Source organism: Lepidochelys kempii, chromosome 5 (genome assembly GCF_965140265.1).
Source record: "Lepidochelys kempii isolate rLepKem1 chromosome 5, rLepKem1.hap2, whole genome shotgun sequence".
Classification (NCBI taxonomy): Eukaryota; Metazoa; Chordata; order Testudines; family Cheloniidae; genus Lepidochelys; species Lepidochelys kempii.
In genome coordinates this window covers 31,777,131-31,797,907 of record NC_133260.1, presented here as the reverse complement: position 1 = coordinate 31,797,907, position 20,777 = coordinate 31,777,131, and the positions used below count along the sequence as shown (strand labels likewise).

General features: G+C 38.8%; 1 protein-coding gene across 3 annotated transcripts in view; it reads left to right on the top strand.

The window, feature by feature from the left end:
* HCN1 (hyperpolarization activated cyclic nucleotide gated potassium channel 1) overlaps window positions 1-20,777 on the top strand; it is a 315,989-nt gene that overhangs the window by 206,943 nt on the left and 88,269 nt on the right. For 2 of the 3 annotated variants that reach the window (XM_073343905.1, XM_073343907.1), the window contains exon 4: window positions 15,682-15,900. The exons of the other annotated variant lie outside the window; for it this stretch is intronic. In XM_073343905.1, the coding sequence (XP_073200006.1) occupies window positions 15,682-15,900 (219 nt within the window). The remainder of the gene's footprint in view (window positions 1-15,681; window positions 15,901-20,777) is intronic. 3 annotated transcript variants of the gene reach the window in all.

Genomic DNA, 20,777 nt, shown 5'->3' with positions numbered 1-20,777 from the left:
GCACTGGGGCACTGGAACTGGGGGTGCTGCAGCTGCACCGCCCGGCCTCTTGGAGAACTGCAGCTGGGGGCGTTGCCACCTGACTCACCAGGGCTGGCCACATGACCCAGCTGCTTGGCGCACCAGGGCTGAGAGCTGGCCCCCCCCACCAGAGACCAGGCCTGGGGCCTCACCCCTCAGCTGCCCGGCTAGATGCTATTAAACGTCAGAAAGTGGTATTTAAATAAAGGAGAGGAAGTTAGGGAAAAATCCCATGATGTCAAAACTGAAGAAATAAGCCCCTAGGCTCTGCATGGAGACTACACAAGCAAATGGTAATGGCCACAGAAATCATGTATGCCCCCCTTCAAAAAATGAATCAGGAAGTTAAGGAAAACAAGTATTGTTAAATAGCAAAATTGAAGAAGTTATTTGAGCCAAACAGATATTCTAAAGGAAAACAGAAATCCATCCCTCGTGAAGTCAACAGAAAGGAATACAAACTATGGCAGGTGAAATGAGCTGTAGCTCACAAAAGCTTATGCTAAAATAAATTTGTTAGTCTCTAAGGTGCCACAAGTACTCCTTTTCTTTTTATGGCAGATAAAATGGCTATTAGGAAGGCTAAGATGAAATCTGAAATGCAAACATTGAAAGACATAAAGACCAAGAAATATCAGAGTAGCAAGCCACGTGAAAAAGGGTGCTTCTGCTGGACTACAAAAGAGCCAAAATGGCAACGAGGGAGGGCGGAAGGGGAGGAGCGGGGCCTTGTGCACAAGGAGAGGGGCTGGGGACTAGCCTCCCCCAACAGCCAGATCACTGGCCACTCATGACTGGGTGAGGTGCACCACATGCTGTGATAGGCATGTGTAGGACCCATGGATCTTGAAAGGTGTGGTATGGGGTGTATTGATCATCATAGTAGTGCAGATATGTCTACAGGCTTTTCATCTGTTGCTCTGGCAAGATCTGGTGCCACTTTGAGTTAATATGTCCTGGTCTGTGGGAATTTTGCTTCTGATGATGAACTTGGAGAGGTTGGGGGCAGGTTCTTTGAAGGCCAGAAGAGCGGATTCAGGAAATATTTCTTTCAGGATATGGTCCCCACTGAGTGTGGGTTGTAATTGTTTGATACCCCACATGGGCTCCTTTGTGGGGTGGTAGGTCACAACTAGAGGTGTGTCATCGGAGGGAATTTTATTTCTGTATTGAAGCAGGTTCTTTCAGGGCACTTGGGTGGCCCATTTCATGATGTGATCTACTTCTTTGGTAGAGTGTCCTTGCTGGCTGAAGGCAGTTTTAAGTATGTTGAGGTATATATATCCTGGACTTTTTCCTTAAAGCATATTCCGTGGTATCTGAATGCCGCACTGTAGATAGCAGATTTCAGAGTGAGTTTGGGGTGGTTCCTGGATCTGTGAGGATAGGTGATCCATGGGATTTTTGTATAGAGGCATCTGTAGGGTTCCATTGTTGAAGCTAATTGTGTTGTCCAGGAAGTTGATGCTAGTGTGGGAGTGTTCTAGAGAGAGTTTAATGGATGGGTGGTGGTGATGAAGTTGTGGTGGAAATCTATATGGCAGTTTAGGTTGTCTGTCCAGAGGATGAAAATATCACTGATGTATCTCAGATAGATCATTGTTTTTTTGTTTCAGTTTTTCTTTTTTGGAATTTTTTCTTTAAGGTGGCCTATGAAGAACTTGGCACATTGGGGAGCCATCCTAGTACTTATAGCTGTTCCCATGGTTTGGGCAAAGTGTTGAATGTAAAATTGTTATGGGTGAGGATGAAATGGATGAGTTTGGGGATATTTTTAATACATTGTAATTTCAGCATGTTCCTCTCTTTTTTGAGATAGATTCAAATATCCAACTGTTTGCCCTGAAAATTGAAAAGCTTATTCTCAGTACTCTGTACTTTGTCACATTCACAAAAATATAAAGGAATGACCAAGATGTTCATATGTCTGTACTGGGAACACTTATAATTTCATTGCTGGAAGCCTTGTCCTGCCTTTCCACACTCCCTCTATACTGTTTATTGCTCCCCATTCATCATACTGTGTCTAAAATGAGGCCTAGGACTGCAGTCAAATCCATATAGGGAAACTCTTTGCACCTAGGTGGAGTCACACTGACTTCAATGGGAAGTGACACTGGCTTAAAAGTCTGCCATCACAGACTGTGCTGCAGGTTTGCAAACACAGATTATAAACACCTCAGGGATGGAACAAGGTCTATTTTTCTGGTGACTCTTCCAGATGGTTTACAGGATTACTGGACTAATATAACACTAAATAAAATGTTCTCTCATTCATTGACTTCATCTCCCATTACTCCCCTTGTTTCCTGCATCCAGGTAACTACCTCTCCCCAGTGTTTGTGCTTAGGACATAGAAGACTGAGTTGTTTTTTCTTACTATTCTCATGACATTATCCATGTAAATTACAGAATTGGAATATTCAATTTCAAGACTGGTTTCCTTTAAACTATCCAGCAGGTGACTGCTTAGTTCCTCTGAAGGCTAATTTCGTAGCTCCTGTAATCAAAGTACTGTGGTTTAATTTTTAGATTTACATAGATACTTTCCTGCCTTTTATGTAACAGCTCTGAAGGCATTCAATATGCTTTCCAAACGTTACTGCAGTTAAATGACATTACCATTGTTCCATGAATAGAACAGCTGTCTCATGAAATTATTATTGAGTTGTAGGATGCTCAGATATGCACAAACAGTTAAAGAGAAGTTAGACCTACAGAAATTTTATTATTATTGGACACTTTACTGTATTCACTAAACTGTGCAAACCTAAGAATAGAAAAAAAATAATTTGCTTATAGATTGGCCACAGATCTTTTCAAATTTGGTTTCTGCTGTCAGAAATATATCTTTTGCCCATTTTTCGGCTGAATAACTTAGTGCAAGTAGATTATTTGTCTGCCTTGTTAAATTTTATACAATCACATACAAAAAACCCCCAACAACTTTGAGGTGAAGTTAATGTTCTAGGCAAATGCACTCAAACCACTGAAATGTTACCTTTCAAGAACATTAGAATTTTTGAAAAAAATGAACAAAAATAAACCCCTCAGAAATGCAGGCTGCATTTCCTAGGTTTCAAACTCCTAAGACAAGGCACTGAAACTCCAAACTGTCTCAACTGTTCCCCCAAACCATAGTGGTGTCCTGAAAGTCACCTTCTCAACTCATAAGTTCCATTTTATCAGCCACAAAACCTAGAATACCTTATTTTAACTAAATAGTTATCATGATGCTTTAAAGCCTTCTTTATTCAACATGCACACTGTTTGAAGCTGCTGACTAGACAAATAGCATAATGAAGGCAATCATTGCTCATTCTTCATTAAGAGCCTAATAGTGTGAGGTGCAGTGAGGTATGGTTTTCTCATGGCCACTAGTTCTTAGTGTCATTTGAGAATGAACAATGTAGAGGTATGTTTTGAAGTACCTGTATATCTCTGCAAGGAAAAGGGGCTGAAACCCAAGCTTTTCAATAGATTCCCCAGCAATCATCTGATGTTCTATATCCAAAAGTTTATAGCTTTTGAAAGTTAAAATTTAGTCAACTACATTTTGGTGCTATGCAAAGGAAGTGCAATTAACTGTTTTATTTCTTTCCTGCATTCTGTTTGTTTGTTTGTATTAGAGGATGTTTTCCTATAAAATAACAAAGTTAGAAGTAAAATTTTTGAAAGTGCATAGGTTACTTAGAAGCCTACGTCACATTGAATTTCAATGAAACTTAAGCTAATAAATGTCTAAATTACTTTTGAAAATGGGAATTTGGTGCTTGTAAAATATTTGCCCTAACTGACTTTTTGACCCTTATTGGGCATCTCTTTTTATAGGGTGTCATAATTCAAGATCTCATCTTCCAATTAAACTCAAATGTGGTAGGAAAATAAATTATCCTTGAACCCTGATCAATTCTGAGCACAATACATTTTCGGTTTGTGGTGCCAAAATAGGACTTAGAATGGAAACTCAGTTGCTTCCTGTTATCAATTCATAATATAATAGTGTAGAATGTCAACTAGCTGGGAAAGGGCTCTTAAAGCTTTTAACAACAGGACTGAATTTGTGACCGTAACAACTATGCACCCCACAGTCAAAAGATATGGTGTAAAATGAATCCCTCCTTTAGACTAATGAAATAAACTTTTGTTTCTAATTCTTAAACACAGGTCTGATAATGTGGAAATCCTCAATTCTAATCCCTGTTCTGACATGGACTTTTTTTTTGGTAGTCTTCTGAAAGTCACTTAGCCTCTCTGGTTTAGGCTGGTTTAGGCCTACACAAGAAAGTTGCATTGGTTTAAACTTCATTCATTTAAGCTGATTTAATTAGACTTGTTCCAATACCCTTGTGGACACTCATATCAGTTTAAGGGTGGATTATGTTGCTTTAGTTTAATTGTGGACCCAAATATCCCAGTATCATCTACTCTTAAATTGAAATAAGGAGTTTGCATCAGTTTAACTAAACCGGTTTGAATTCTTACCTGAAGTTCAACCAGTGCAACTGCATTGTATAGACAAGCCCTTTGTTTCACTATATGTAAAGTGAGAACAATACATACTGGTACTTATTGACCATTCCCACTTAATTGTTAAAAAATTAAAATCTACAATCAAATATTTCCTTTGCTGAATTTTTTATTAAGGGCCCGATCCTGCCAACCCAAGAGAACTACTCACTGGGACTACTTATGAGAGTAAAGTAATTTGTGTCTATGTGGACCTAAAACTGAAAATGTTCCTGGTGAAGACAAACAGTAGGTGCTGATTAATATTTGGAGGCAAATTAATTTTTCTTGGCAGACTTATTCATGATAGTCTTTTCTGCTGTCTAGTTAGTGATTTATTGTACATGACTTTCACCAGTGATTCTGAGACTAATGATGACACCTCCCAAAGGAATAAAGGTCCAAAGCCAAAGAATGTTTTCTATGTTATCTTTAAGACAGTTTATCATTTCAGGTCAGGAACTCTGCATAATATGTTGTCCACTCTGAGCTGTATGCAGACTTCACACATGCTATTTTCTACTAGGTTCCCTAGCTGCTGCTGCTGCTGCATTTTTGTAGAATGCTTGTAAATATCATTGCAAACTGAAGATTCCCCTTACAATTCCTAGTAAGTCAGCATACTGTGGAGTTGCTAGTCAGGTTTATATCACTCTGCTCCTTGAACTGCCTCCAAGAGTTGTGCTATATAAAGCTCATGTGTATCTGTTTTTTTTCTTGACTATCAACCATTGTAAATTCAAATATATTTTGATATTTGCATTATAATGGCATTTCATAAAGGGATTGATTCATTACTCCAGATCTGTCAACTTACAATGCCCGTATTATCATATCTATCAACTTTTAACTATCTGAAAAATAAAATTGTTATTGTGTCTCTAGTCCACATAAGATTTTAGAATCTCTGTCATTATCCCCCAAATTTTAAAATTCTCATTCAAAAGGTTTCTTGAAGGATTTAAATTCTCTACCAGTAAGTCACATACTTTGGCTTTGACCTTGAGTTTTTCTTCCCCTCATCAGTTAGGGTTTGGGGCCGCTTCTCTTGTTTGCCCAGCCAAATTTAATGTTATGGAATCTTTGAAAATGAACTCCTATATTTATTTGCATTAAATATTTCTTCCTGCACTTCTACAGACCTTTGGGAATAGCTTTTGATTCTTCCTCTGTGTTGTATATTTAGGTTAACAGGATTACAGTTTGTATTTTTTTCAGTTGGTCTTAAGGAATTATTTCTTCATACAATGCATAGTCATCCTGTGGAACTCATTTTCAGGAAATGTTGGGGAGGCCAAAACTATAACTGGGTTCAAAAGGAATTATGTAAGTTCATGGAGGATAGGTCCATCAATGGCTATTGGCCAAGATGAGCAGGGACACAACCCCATTCTTTGAGTGTCCCTAAACCTCCAACTTCCAGCAGATGGGACGAGATAACAGGGAATGGATCACTTAATAATTTCCCTGTTCTGTTCATTCCCTCTGAGGCATCTGGCACTGGTCTTTGTTGGAAGACAGGAAACTAGGTTAGGTGGATCAAACCTAGTGGGTTTGACCCGAGGCCATTTTTATATGGCCATTTTTATGTTCTTATGATAGTTTTCCTGGACATTGAAAAAACATTTGACATGCTGTAGTAGGAAGGCCTCCTTTATAAACTAGCCAAAATTAGAATAAAAGGGAGAATGTTTTGGTGGATAAGGGACTTCTAAGTGACAGAATTATACAAGTGAAAGGGGGAACAGCTTTATCACAAACCTACAAGATTAAAAATAAAACTCAAGGAAGTTATTATAAGCCCTACTTTGCCTTCCATTATGATAAATGACCTCACGGAAAGCGTGCAGATGGGAGTACGTATTTCCTTTTTCACAGATGACTGTGCTATATGGACTAAGCATAAAAGACTTAAAATAGCTGTGGAAAAGATAAATGAGACACTCCAGAGAATTTCCAAATGGGGAAATGATTGGGGATTTAAATTTTCACTTGCAAAAACTAAGGAAATGCTTTTAACAGGAAGAAAATTAGGGAAGAATGGAACTTATTTCTTTTATGGTGGAAAAAATTTAGATAGTTAAAAAATTATGTTCCTAGGAGTAGTGTTTGATAATTTAAATTGTATGATATTGTCTATGTGACTTTTGCAAAAGTGTAAAAGTAGGATGAACTTAATAGTGTAGCTGGAAGCAAATCAGATGCAGATAAGAAAGTACTGATTATGATGGTATAGAGTATTGATAAGACCAGTTTTATGGATGCCAAGCTTGTGATTCAGCCTCAAAAACAATACTTAGAAACTTGGAACTGTTCCAGGACTCCGCTCTGCAGTTGTTATGTGGTGCAGCATGTGTGTTGCAAATAGCCACTGGAGAAGCACCTATAAATCTAATGATGAAACTATTAGATCTGACCTTTTGGGGAAAGGTAAATGAAAATCGTTAAAATAGAAGTACACAACCAATTTATGAAGACTGCCGGGAGCGAAGTAGACAAAATGATTTGGGTTGCCACAGACTTTCTTATACTATCATGGTCAAAAAATGTGTAAAGGAGATACATAAAAAGAAAAACAGAGAGAACTAAAAATTATTAGTCATGGGAAATCCAATTACAGTTGGATAATTATTCTCCCATTTGTGGATTTGGAATGGTATGAAAGAACTGAGGGAAGGAATAAAAACACATTATGACCAATGACATTTCAGAATTTATTTATGAAAAATAGGTCCAGATAGATCAAAATATGACAGCACAGATAGAGGAGCAACAGCCTTCTGTGTTCTTAGTCTTGGAATCCAGAAACTATCAAAGGCTATCAAATTGTAACCATTCTGATGTCTGAACTAATAGGGATATTGGTGGCATTCACCTGGGTAAGAGATGTTCAGTCTGCTACAGCTGTAATTTTATCTGCTTCCCTGTCAGGCATAGTGGCAAATAGAACAGAGTCAGAAACGACATAAGTGAAATAATATTCCTAACTATGGAAATAATGCAAGCAGGTATCTGTGTAACAATAGCATGGATTCCAGGGCATATTGAAATACCTGGAAATGAGGTGGCTGACAAAGCATTAAAGCAAGGTCTAAGAAATGAGGAGGTGAATATTATGATTCCCTTAAGTAGAGAAGAATTTAAAAATGTGATCAAAAAGGCACGTGTGAAGAAATGGCAAGAACTGTGGGCAAAGGAAACAAAAGGTCGAAGGTTTTATATTGTATGCTTAATATTGAAAATAATACTACACTCACTGTCGCAACAGAAAAAGTGAAGTCATTTCATAGTGTGAACAGGTCACTGTGCCCTAAATGATAAGTTAAACATATTAAAAATACATAAAGATGGGCTGTGTAATGTGTGCAAAACCAAAGACACAGTTGATCATGTTCTGTGGCATTGTGGGCAATATTCTATGGAAAGAAAGTTGAGTTGGTTTGGAATCAAAGGTTTTTCCCTAGAGGTACTAGTGAGAATGTCAGGAAAATGGAATAGTGGAAAAACAGCCTTGCTACATTTCTTTAAGGATACTAGACTGAGTGAAAGGATTTTAAAAAAACAAAAACAATTCCCCTCCCCAACCCCCCGCAAAAAACACCCGAGGTTGGATAAAAATGAATGAAGAAAGTCGCAGTCATAGCCTATAAGATGGGTCTGCTGCGCCAAGAAATAAAGACAAAGATTTGTGATCCTGCTTTGTTTTTGAGTAGCAGCCATGTTAGTCTGTATCTGCAAAAAGAAAAGGAGTTCTTGTGGCACCTTAGAGACTAACAAATTTATTTGAACATGAGCTTTCGTGAGCTACAGCTCACTTCATCGGATACATGCAGTGGAAAATACAGTGGGGAGATTTTATATACAGAGAGAACATGAAACAACGGGTGTTACCATATACACTGTAATGGTTTTAGTACCATTATACAAGGCACTGGTGAGACCTCACCTAGAATACTGTGTGCAGTTCTGGTGTCCCATGTTTAAGAAGGATGAATTCAACCTGGAACAGGCACAGAGAAGGGCTACTAGGATGATGCGAGGAATGGAAAACCTGTCTTATGAAAGGAGACTCAAGGAGCTTGGCTTGTTTAGCCTAACCAAAAGAAGGTTGAGGGAAGATATGATTGCTCTCTGTAAATATATCAGAGGGATAAATACCCGAGAGGGAGAGGAATTATTTAAGCTCAGTACCAGTGTGGACACAAGAATAAATGGATATAAACTGATCATCGGGAAGTTTAGCCTTGAAATTAGACAAAGGTTTCTAGCCATCAGAGGAGTGAAGTTTTGGAATAGCCTTCCAAGGGAAGCAGTGGGGGCAAAAGACCTATCTGGCTTTAAGATTAAACAGAGACAAAGTCCTACAAGATCTCTATCAAGCGTTCTTACAACTACAATACCCACCTGCTCAAGTGAAGAAACAGATTGACAGAGCCAGAAGAGTACCCAGAAGTTACCTACTACAGGACAGGCCCAACAAAGAAAATAACAGAATGCCACTTGCCATCACCTTCAGCCCCCAACTAAAACCTCTCCAGCACATCATCAAGGATCTACAACCTATCCTGAAGGACGACCCATCATTCTCACAGATCTTGGAAGACAGGCCAGTTCTTGCTTACAGACAGCCCCCCAACCTCAAGCAAATACTCACCAGCAACCACACACCACGCAACAAAAATACTAACCCAGGAACCTATCCTTGCAACAATGCCCATCGCCAACTGTGTCCACATATCTATTCAGGGGACACCATCATAGGGTCTAATCACATCAGCCACACTATCAGATGCTCATTCACCTGCACATCTACCAATGTGATATATGCCATCATGTGTCAGCAATGCCCCTCTGCCATGTACATTGGTCAAACCAGACAGTCATAGAATCATAGAATATCAGGGTTGGAAGGGACCCCAGAAGGTCATCTAGTCCAACCCCCTACTCGAAGCAGGACCAATTCCCAGTTAAATCATCCCAGCCAGGGCTTTGTCAAGCCTGACCTTAAAAACCTCTAAGGAAGGAGATTCTACCACCTCCCTAGGTAACGCATTCCAGTGTTTCACCACCCTCCTAGTGAAAAAGTTTTTCCTACTATCCAATCTAAACCTCCCCCACTGCAACTTGAAAAAGAAAAAGTCCCTACGTAAAAGAATAAATGGACACAAATCAGACGTCAGACATTCAAAAACCAATTGGAGAACACTTCAGTCTCTCTGGTCACTCAATTACAGATCTAAAAGTTGCAATTCTTCAACAAAAAAACTTCAAGAACAGACTCCAATGAGAGACTGCTGAATTGGAATTAGTTTGCAAACTGGACACCATTACATTAGGCTTGAATAAAGACTGGGAGTGGATGTGTCATTACACAAAGTAAAACTATTTCCCCATGTTTATTTCCCCCCCATACTGTTCCTCACATGTTCTTGTCAACTGCTGGAAATGGCCCACCTTGATTATCACTACAAAAGGTTTTTTTTCTCTCCTACTGGTAATAGCTCACCTTACCTGATCACTCTCGTTACAGTGTGTATGGTAACACCCATTGTTTCATGTTCTCTGTGTATATAAAATCTCCCCACTGTATTTTCCACTGAGTGCATCCAATGAAGTGAGCTGTAGCTCATGAAAGCTTATGCTCAAATAAATTTGTTAGTCTCTAAGGTGCCACAAGTACTTCTTTTCTTTTTGCTTTGTTTTTGTTTAACTGATGGCATATGGGACAAAGCAGCAAAACTGCAGTGTAGTGTAGTGACAGCAAAGTCGTATAGCAACTCTGAATGAAGTAAATATATAAATGTTTATGTGTGTATTTACTTTGTTGTATATGTATACCCACACTGTGCATGTGGATGGATTGATGGATGGATAGATAGATAGATAGATAGATAGATACAGATGATATAGTCATTGCTTCTCTCAACAAGACTTTTTTTGCTGTGAAATGCAATGCTAATGTTTTTTCTCCCCCATGCTGACAGATATAGCAAGTTGGTAGATAACAGTGACCGTGGATATGCGCACTAACAGTCAAATTGCAGATTACAATTTAAGGGACCTATTCGGATCTCATTTTACACCAGTTTTATACCAATGTAACTTGATTGACTCAATGGATTTACTCTGATTTACACCAGCATAAGCGAGAAGAATCACACTTTGATTTGAAATAGGTGACCAACCATAGCATTAGAACTCTCTGAGTATGATACACTTTGTTACAGAGAGAAGTTTTAACAGGTGAGAGAAGAGTTGGACATGCAGGATGAGTGACACAGGGCTTGATAAAGAATGCATGGCACTTCTTTCCTATTCAAAACCTCTTTCTCCTTCTCCCACTTTTGGGTGTTAATTACCAGTGCTGTTGTAAATGTGCAGATACAGTCCTCTCTCAACTCTCAATTTTTGTAAGAGTGTTTAATATATAATGCAAATACTTGTGCTGTGCGTGGTTGATTAGTTTTTAATTGAATTTTAATTTTAAGAACTTTTCAAAGTCAGTTTCTAGGTGCCCAGCTTGTATGGTATTCTAGATAAATATTTAGTGAGAAAGTTAAAATAGAATCATATTTAGGGTATTAGGGCCTAATCAAATGCCCATTGAAGTTGCTGGAAAGACTACAGTTGACTTCCATGAACATTGGCTCATGTCCTTGAGATTTTGGTAGGACATTTCTCTAAAGCCATTACTGAGCTACATTGCAGCTGGTAAAGATACATTCTGCCTCCTTACACTGTCTTTGACTTCAAGTGGAATTTTTTGTTGATTGTTTTTTGCTTATAGTACTTTATATGTTACATTATATTGCAGAACATTTATAGCAAAAATGGGCCGAACTAAACTGCCAGTGCTTTAAACTGTTTCTATTCTAGTATAATGGGCTCCCAATTTCCCTTTATCAAATCTCTCCTAGCACACTTCTTTTCACAAAGTCCACAGATGGTACAGTGGTCATTCCTGAAAACATTCAGTTGATTAGATAGTAAGCTCTTTGAGGTGAGGACTATGTCTACCTCAGTTTATACATCACTTAGCACAATATAGCCCAAGTCCTGATCAGGGACCTGGGTGCTACTGCAATATTGGGTGGGGGGACAAAAAATCAGAGATTTTGGATACAACAATTTAATTTCCCCTGAGTAGTTCAAAACAAATATGTCAAGTCCACAGTGAGTAAAGCATGCCCTTGCAAACTCACCAGCACCTTCCTGTGACACCTGCAGCTAGCATAATCTGGAAGGGGTGGGGAAAGAGTGGAATCAGAATGTGGGAAAACCCCACTGCCATCTGTGAAATAACCTGCTTACTGCAAGATTTCTAAATCAGTTTATATCTGAATGCAAGGGAGGGCCGACTGACGATAAGGCCACAATTTAGACATGGAGGTCATGGCAGTCACGGATTCCGTGACTTTATTGGACCTCTGTGACTTCTAGGGCTTCAGGAGGAGGAGGTGGGACTGTGAGCCTCTGCCCTGCTGGGGCTGGCTGGAACCAGGATCCTGCAGCCCCTAGCCCCACAGCTTCCTCTGGGGGCTGCAGCTGGGGCCGTGCACCCCTGCCCGGCAGCTGCACCCAGAGCAATGAGTTCCCTTGCAGCTTCCCAGGGCCATGTGTCCCCCCTCCCTCCCCTCCCCCCGCTGCAGTCGGGACTTGGTGGGGGCTGCAGTTGGGGCCAAACACCCCTATTCTGCAGATGGGCCAGCTCTGGAGCGGGGGCTGTGTGCGGGGGCTGTTCCCCACACTGTGGCCACTGGACTATGGTTGGGGGCTCATCCTGTCAGTCCTTCCCCCACCATGGGACTCCATTCCTCCCCCCTACCTAGCCCTGCCCCCTGCCCCCAAGTTATTTTTAGTAAAGTAATGGACAGGTCACAGGCTCCATGAATTTTTGTTTATTGCCTGTGACCTCTTCCTGACGTTTACTAAAAATAACCGTGATAAAATCTTAGCCTTAACGATAAGCTGTGCCTGAGGAAAGGACTGCACTGTGCGAGTAGAAGTGATTTGTCTGATGACAACACAATCTTCTAGTAATAACCTCTTCAGATTCCACTAAAACAGAAACTCTTATTCCATTGAGTTTAGCTTTCCTTTTTGTCCCTGAAATGTGTCCTATAACCTTTCTGTGAAATTATGCTTATGAGCTGGGAAGTTAACATATTATAAAACAGTTATTTATAACAGGCTTATGTGGAGTTATGAGGGAGAGGATAACATCCTTCGATCAGAGGAAACAAGTGTACTCTTGATGTATAAGACCCTTAAACATCAAGCGTGCACTGTGCTGAATGTGCTCTGTGGATAACAGCTCTAAATTAATGCGTATACTCCCAAAACTAATTGCAAATGATCAGTGATCACTGCTTTTACACATCTGAGGATTTCCTAGTGTCATCAAACTAGATTATGCAATCAATCCTTAGATAAACAGCTTTGGTATTTCTCACAATTACTGTCCTTAATAGTTTATTCCAAATTAATGTTATTCCTTTTAAAACAGTTTAAACCGATTACTGCTAATCTGGAACCAGCGATCAACTCACTGTCAAATAAGAAATTAAATGTCCTTTTTTACCTATTGGTTGGAAAGGCTGGATAGAGGGTTTTTTTTTCCATAGCAAGAACAGAATATGGGTCATTTAGGGAAACATTTTAAATGGCAACAATTATATTACAGAAAAGCTGAATGTGTAAACAAAACATGGTTAGCTACATAATATGGACTTTGGGTAATTCAGCAGTATTAGTTCAGAATGCATCACATAAAATTGCCTTATGGAGTTGGTGACAAAATGCTGCATGCAGAGAATTCTATACTCTGGTAACAGAGGAATGATGCACTCTGCACTTTTGTCTATAGCAAAGACCAACACTTTGGCGTCCGGTTGTGGAAAATTCCAACCTGTGACACTGACAAATCTAAGGCTGATGCTGACAAACCCTAGGCTTAAACAACATGTATTGCAAATACTGAGATCATCTTTATTCTTATTTCTGTAGATTAAACTTGGTATTAGTGTGATGTATTTAACTTGAAAAACATGAAAAACAGCACATTTTATTTTAAGTGTATGCTATATTTGGGGACAGATCAATGAACAAAGAAAGCAGCTTCTTGAATTCTATTGAGACTCAAGCTTCCCTTCCAAAAATAGTATTGAATCAGCATCTCTCTCTTACTCACTCTCTCATACACACACCAGAATTTTTCAGATCACTTCTTAGGAACTAATTGATTATTAAGAAAAAAAAATAATGGAGTGAGTGGATGAGTGCTCTGTGCAACAAAATCTGAGTTTATGTATTTAAGTTCATATTTAAGTCACTGCTAAACACCCAGTTGTGCCATGCTGACTCCAATGAATGTAGTTGACCTGTGTGTGTGTGTGTTATACCTCCCCAAATTTCTCTGAGAGAAAAACAAATTGTTTGCTTATGTTGTGCTGTGTACTGGCCTTTGCCGAGTAATCACTGAATCTTGTTGCTGTCATCACTGTTTTTCTTCCCACACACCCTCATTGTGTCATGTCTGAAATTATATTGGAAGCTGTCTATGACAGAGATCATTTTTTCTCATCTGTTCTGTGAGGTTTATAGCATGATTTGTTAATAAGAGCAACAGATGGTTAACTGGTTTAAAGCAGTATTAGTTTTATTCCTCTGGCAAAGAAAATAGGAGAAATCCAAGATGAGTCCAATGGCTTCTATGTCAGCTTTACAATGTCTGGTCTTGTTTAGACATAGCTCCTTTGAGCCGATACAAGGCTAAAGGCACTTGGCGAACACCAAGGCAGTTTTTAAAGTTTGTGAATGAGCTGTAGGTACTTTCTAATCTCAGAGGGAATCCAGAGTGGTAGATACATGTCATATGTGCAGAACTCACAACTCTAACCCAGTCTAAAGTTGTTTCTGTATGTGTGGCTGTGAAAGCTGTTTAGTCATGAGTGCAGATTATACGTAGATAGATTCTTTGTGAATTGTGATGTTTTTGACGTATACTAGGAATATCACAGACAGAAAAAGAAGCAGAAAAACACATCATTCACCCATGAGAATCAAAGGTATTCTTAGGAAGTGAAATAGCTATTAGCTGAAAACAATGTAGCAGCTTGTTAAAATTACCATAAGCCAGTGTTGATACATTGCATATTTATTAAATGCTGCTGTATTGTAAATGACATTTATCTATTTAAACTTGTTAAAACCAAATGCATGGCTCCTGTAATAACTGTGAGTGAGGGCATCCATAGCGTATTACATTGAAACCACATTGCAGGCAGAACACAGGATAAAAGGGCAATGTGGGAACCAAATAACTCTTAGGGGTGGACACAGTGTGGGGTACCTTTCATTTGTAGAGAGGTTTAATTACACTTCTTCAAATTGAGACTGAAAGGTCTATATAGTTGAGGTTTTTACCTGCAGAAATGGCGGGTTCACAGGGGGGGAGCAGAACCTTTTTTCAACAGACAGAATTTTGCCTAAAATTTTAGAAAATAAAATTCCAAATGAGAGTGGTAAAATACAAAAACAAAAAAACAAAAACAAAGCAAAAAAATACACAAGCAGCTTTGTGTATTTTCTATACTATCACATTCACATATGGCAACATAAACAATTAGGGAAAGAAAGAAAGAAAGAAAGAAAGAAAGAAAGAAAGAAAGAAAGAAAGAAAGAAAGAAAGAAAGAAAGAAAGAAAGAAAGAAAGAAAGAAAGAAAGAAAGAAAGAAAGAAAGAAAGAAACACCTACATTGCTTCTTTCTGTCTTACAGGACATTAAACCAAAATATCGCCTGTGTATACTTGGAAGGTCCAGATGCTCAGCTCTTTCTATACTCCCTGCACTGGACTTTAAAATAAGAGTGACCTTTATCCTTAGCTTAATTAGGTTAACATACAAGTGTGAGAAAAAATATTTGTTTTTAAAATAGTCCACTTATTTTCTGTCACTGTGCTAAATAGTATCTGACAGTCTTCCCAAGCTTTATGTAACAGTGGACTTCAAAAGAATATCTCTTTCCTAAACACACAGGATACATTACCAGGATGTTCCTTCAGTGATCTATAATGTTCCTGTTACATAGGTCAAAAATACTTTGTCCTCCACCTTCTCGCTGGCTCAGTCACTTTTCTCTTTTCTTGCAGAATGATTCCTGGGGAAAGCAGTATTCGTATGCACTCTTCAAAGCCATGAGCCACATGCTTTGTATTGGTTATGGAGCCCGGGCCCCTGTCAGCATGTCCGATCTCTGGATTACCATGTTGAGTATGATTGTGGGGGCTACATGTTATGCCATGTTTGTTGGTCATGCCACTGCCCTAATTCAGTCTTTGGATTCCTCACGACGACAATATCAAGAGAAGGTAATTACGTTAAAATGCATCTCCTTCCATTTCAAGAATGATTACCAAGTTGTGTTCAATGTGAAATAAGGCACAAACCCATATGCTATAGCCTAGTAGAGTTGAATACTGCAGTTAACTTTACTGAACATGCAGAAATATAAGAATGGGCCAAATTCATCCCTGGTGCAACTCCATAGTAGTCAATGCATATGCAGATCTGTGTGTCCATGCCCTGGATGAGAATTTGGATATAAGTGAACAATATTTTGTGATTTTTAATTTATTGTTTAGTGTAATAAGTATTGTGTCAGTTCTTGTCCTTGAAGTCAATGGGAGCCTTTTTCTGACCACTTGTTGAACATGGGAAATTATGTTGTTGGAGTGACCAGCAGTGGCTTTCCTCAGCTTCTAAAATATTCAGAAGCTGATGCTGTTTTTCCCAGACACCAATACCCTACCAGGATGTTCCATGTCTTAGAGACTTCTAAGCTCACAAGATTAATGAGCTTTATCTGGAGCTAAATGAAACCCCTTCAGAGGGTCAGATCCTGAAGTCCTTATTCACATTGAATTAATAATATTTATTAGTTTACAATAGCATCTACAGTGTGCTGGGTGCTTTCCAAATATTAAAGAAGGTATGCCCCAAGGAGCATCCAGTCTAAAGATGGAAAGGTAGACAGAGTTTATGGGAAAGGAACCAACAGATTTTTTTTGTTTGGTTTGGTTTCAAGTAATACAATTAGATCCACTGTTGGCGGCATGGTAGCAATGTGTCTTTAAAAGGGACTTAAATGTGGATGGGGTAGTGGGCCTTTTGGACAAGCTTGAGGAGATGATAATAGGCATAGGTGGTGCTGTGAATAAAGACACAGAGGCAAATGTGGGAGAAGTGTCAAATGGACAGATGAGGATGGGAATGCTGGCAGAGCAGAGGGAATAAAGTACAATGTGAAACATTGCAAGGGAAAGTAAGGAGGTGCACAATTTATTGTGTTTTGGAGGTAGTGACAAGAAGCTCAAATTTCATGAGATAACACCTGGGGAGCCAAATTGAAGAAGGGAGTGATATGATCAAACTGACTTGCAAAGAGGAGTATTTTGTATGTGTGCACTAGGGTGGCCAGAGAGAAGGATACTGCAGTAGTCCAAGCTGAATATAATGAGGCCCTGAACAAGAAATTTGGCCGAGATTATGGAAAGTAAAGGATGAACCATGCTGGTGTTCAGAAGGAAGAATCTATGGCCTGAATATGCTGGGCAGAGAGGCAGGAATCAGTAAGCTCAATCATGAGGACGATGGCTGTTTTTTCACTATTGAAAAAAAAAGAGGATTTGTGAGAAAATATGAGTTTGTATTTGGCCATGTTAACTTTAAGCTTGCAACAAGATGAGTAGAGGAGTTATCATAGAGGCAGGTAGAAATATAGGATGGGATGGATGGAGATGGTTTACTAATCATTGGCATATAGATGATACTTAAAGCCCTGTAAGAACAGAAGATTATCCAGACACAAGGTGCAAAGTAAGAATAAAGATACCTGAGGACAGAGACTCAGCAAACAACTCCAGGGGTATCTCAAAAATTGAGTAGGATAAGAGGTCAAGAAGGGGACAGTGTTTGACAGGGTCAAAAGCACCAGAGAAGATGAGGACTGTGCGGGGGAGTAGCAGTCTTTAAATTTGTCAAGAAGCTTACTGAGCATGGTATCTCTAGAGCGGAGAAGTCATTTGCCTATATTTAATCTGTCTGTTACATATCTGGGAATTTATACCAGGCTCATCACCTGAACGTCTTACCAAAAATGCTCACACAAAAACTGAGCCATTCCTTCAGAGCACACCCAGAGATACAAATTGCCTCACAGGGACAGCAGTGCAAAGGAGGCAGAGCCATGACCCTGGAGCTAGAGCCTGACCTCTGGACAGTGTAGCTGTCAAAGCAAGCTGGGGCATCAGAGTGCACCTCCAAAGGGACCGTGCTGTGTGTGTGTATGATCTGTCTTTGGGCCACAGACCATGGTGAGGAATTGTGCCTCCTGTGGTGCATTCTTTCTCTGCAATGCCCAAATGGCACTATCTAGCCATTAACAAAGATGCTTACCAGGGAACTAGTCTGCATGTTAATTAATGGCAATAACTTCTCCCTCAGTAAGGCAGTGTTAGCCTTGTCTAGACATAAAAGTCATACCTTTTTATACCGGTATAGTTAAAGTGGATGCAGTTATACAGGTCTGGCTTATTTAATATAGAAATATAATAGTTCTCCACCTTTTCTGAAGAGTGAATTCAATCACAAGACTTAGTAAATCATTCTTAGTTTTCCAGAATAATAAGTCCATTGGGTTTGGATAAGTTGGTATAGACAGTGGTACAACTGCATACCAAAGATGAGGCATATCTGAAAAATGGCTCACCTCCTAAAGCAATCTGAGCATGACTTATTGTTAGAATTATGCTGCATAAGGGAAATTGTGCTACTATAAATAATGTTACATCAGAAAAAAAGCTGGGCCAAGTCAGTTTGTATATTATGCTACTTTTAGACTTTCAAAAAAACCCAATAAAAACCAAAACAAAACACGAAAAGCCTGGAGTTTTCACAAAACTAAGTTTTCCAAATCTTTCCTGTGCTAATACCATACAAACCATTTGCACATATTGTACACACCACTATTTCGTGAGTAGATGTGTTAATCATATCACATTCAATAATTACAAATTAAATTCCCAAGACTATAAATTCAAATCAGAATTTCAAAGTATATTCTTTCTGCCAGTCACAACACCCCTAGCTAAAAAATATACAGCAGTGAGAATTTAAATTACATTATTTTATGGATAATGCATGAAGTAGAACAGAGTACATTTTTTCCATTACTATAGCCTTTGCAGTTTTGACAATACTTGTTTTTATTAGTAAATGGAATATAAGAAGAGGCATGCACGCAGTCAGTAAGACTGGTCATGTATGTGCACAAATAACTAAGGAACATAGGCCCTTACACTTACTCATGTTGAGTAGAACTTTACTCCACAAATAGTCCTGTAGATTTCAGTGGAACCACTCAACGAGTAAGATGTGAGAAAGGGGATCAGAATTTGGCACTAACTGGTTTACATGTACAAATCAGATAGCGTGAGTCAAAATATCTGACCCATAATTTTGGTATTCTATGTTGATTTCATTAACTGTATCTCCATACCTTTTTGCATCTCAGCTGTTATCACATACAATATTTGTCTGAGTTAGACTCTATACTTGTTATGAATGCTCCTTCTAATAAATTGTTGTATGCCCATTACATAGTGCTCTAGTAATAATAATCATTTCCAGAGATTTCAGGTGGGCATATATATTTACCTTACATTACATAAATTATATGTATATTGTATATCACATATGTAATAAATGCTCCCTGATACTTTTGTCAGTTAATTACCTGTCCATCATCATATTTCTCATTCGTACACTAATCACCTCAAACTAATACAATCCTCTTTGTCTGAACAGTAAACTCACCTCCATCCAGTGTGTCCAAAATAATGTTAATCCTTCTTACTCGCTGGTTTCAAAGGAGAGATATTACGCAGAATCTATTTGCTAAAGCCTACTATATTTATCTGTGATTCATCCCAAAGCAGGGAGAGAGCTGGTGGGGGCAGGTCATCAATTTCTCCTTTCCCTTTGTAAAAAAGAGGGACCTGGAAGGCTAACAGATCTTCATGTTAGGAACATGTTAGGAAGAGGGAGACGGCTAGAGGACTCCTGGCTGGAATGCATCTTTTTATTCTGTCAGGTGATGCTGATGATGATTCTTCACTCTTTTGGGACAGATTTCTGTTACCTTTGCTCACTCTGAATAGCTTTACTCTACAAATAATTGCATTGAAGTGAGTGGAACTACTTATGGAGAAAGGTGCTACTTAGTGTGAACAAAGGTATCAGAAACTGACACTTTATATTTATTCTTTTTTGCTCACCGTTTTGGTACGCTCCCTATGTGTTAGGTGGCTAAAGGTCACTGCTACCTACTTCTGATAAATTATAACTTTGGTCCAGAACAGTGGATCCAATGCATAAGAATGGCAAACATTTGTTTTCTTACTGGAATTTTGATTTCTCTAAGTATGGGTGCATACTATACTTTGTTGGTATTTAGTATATTCGGTTTAACAAGGAACTCTTTCTTGTCTTCCTTGCTTACTTTCTCAGTTTCAAGTTGCAATATTTGTTCTAGTTTTGTGTGTCCTGAGCATTGGAAGTGTTTGTGTGGGGCAGAGATGGGCCACGGAAAAGTTATAAGTAGTAGAAGTACCTGCATTCAATTGGATTCTACAGAAATATCCATTCATTCTTATTTCATCCAGAGCAGTGGAACCAACATAGGAAAAAAGATGCAAAAATCATGTCAACACCAACCTAATGCAGATCTGAAACTAAGCACAACCTCCCTTCTCATCGCTCATTTCTAACTTAATCTCATATTCTTCAAAAATGCCCTTAATTTAACCACATTAGGTGCAGTATCGTTTGGATACCGTGGAGCCAACAAGTCCATGATGCTGCATGTAAGACTGACATATCAACATGAAGATACTAATGTATAAATCCAAGAAATCTAATAAAGCCACTATGCACATCAGTTTTTTCAAAATATCTTGAACTCAAAGTGCAACAACTACAACAAAATCTCATTCAGCATAAAGCCACATCTGCCACATTTGTATTACATAATCCTAATTTGGCTGCAGATTTGATTTACTTTTTCTCAAATTACTGGTAATGGGAATATAATGCTACTTTTAACATTCAGAGTTTTTAGCAAACTTTAGCTGACAAAATGCGCAGAAAAAACTGGTCTGTGAAACATCCATTTATCCAATTTGCAGGC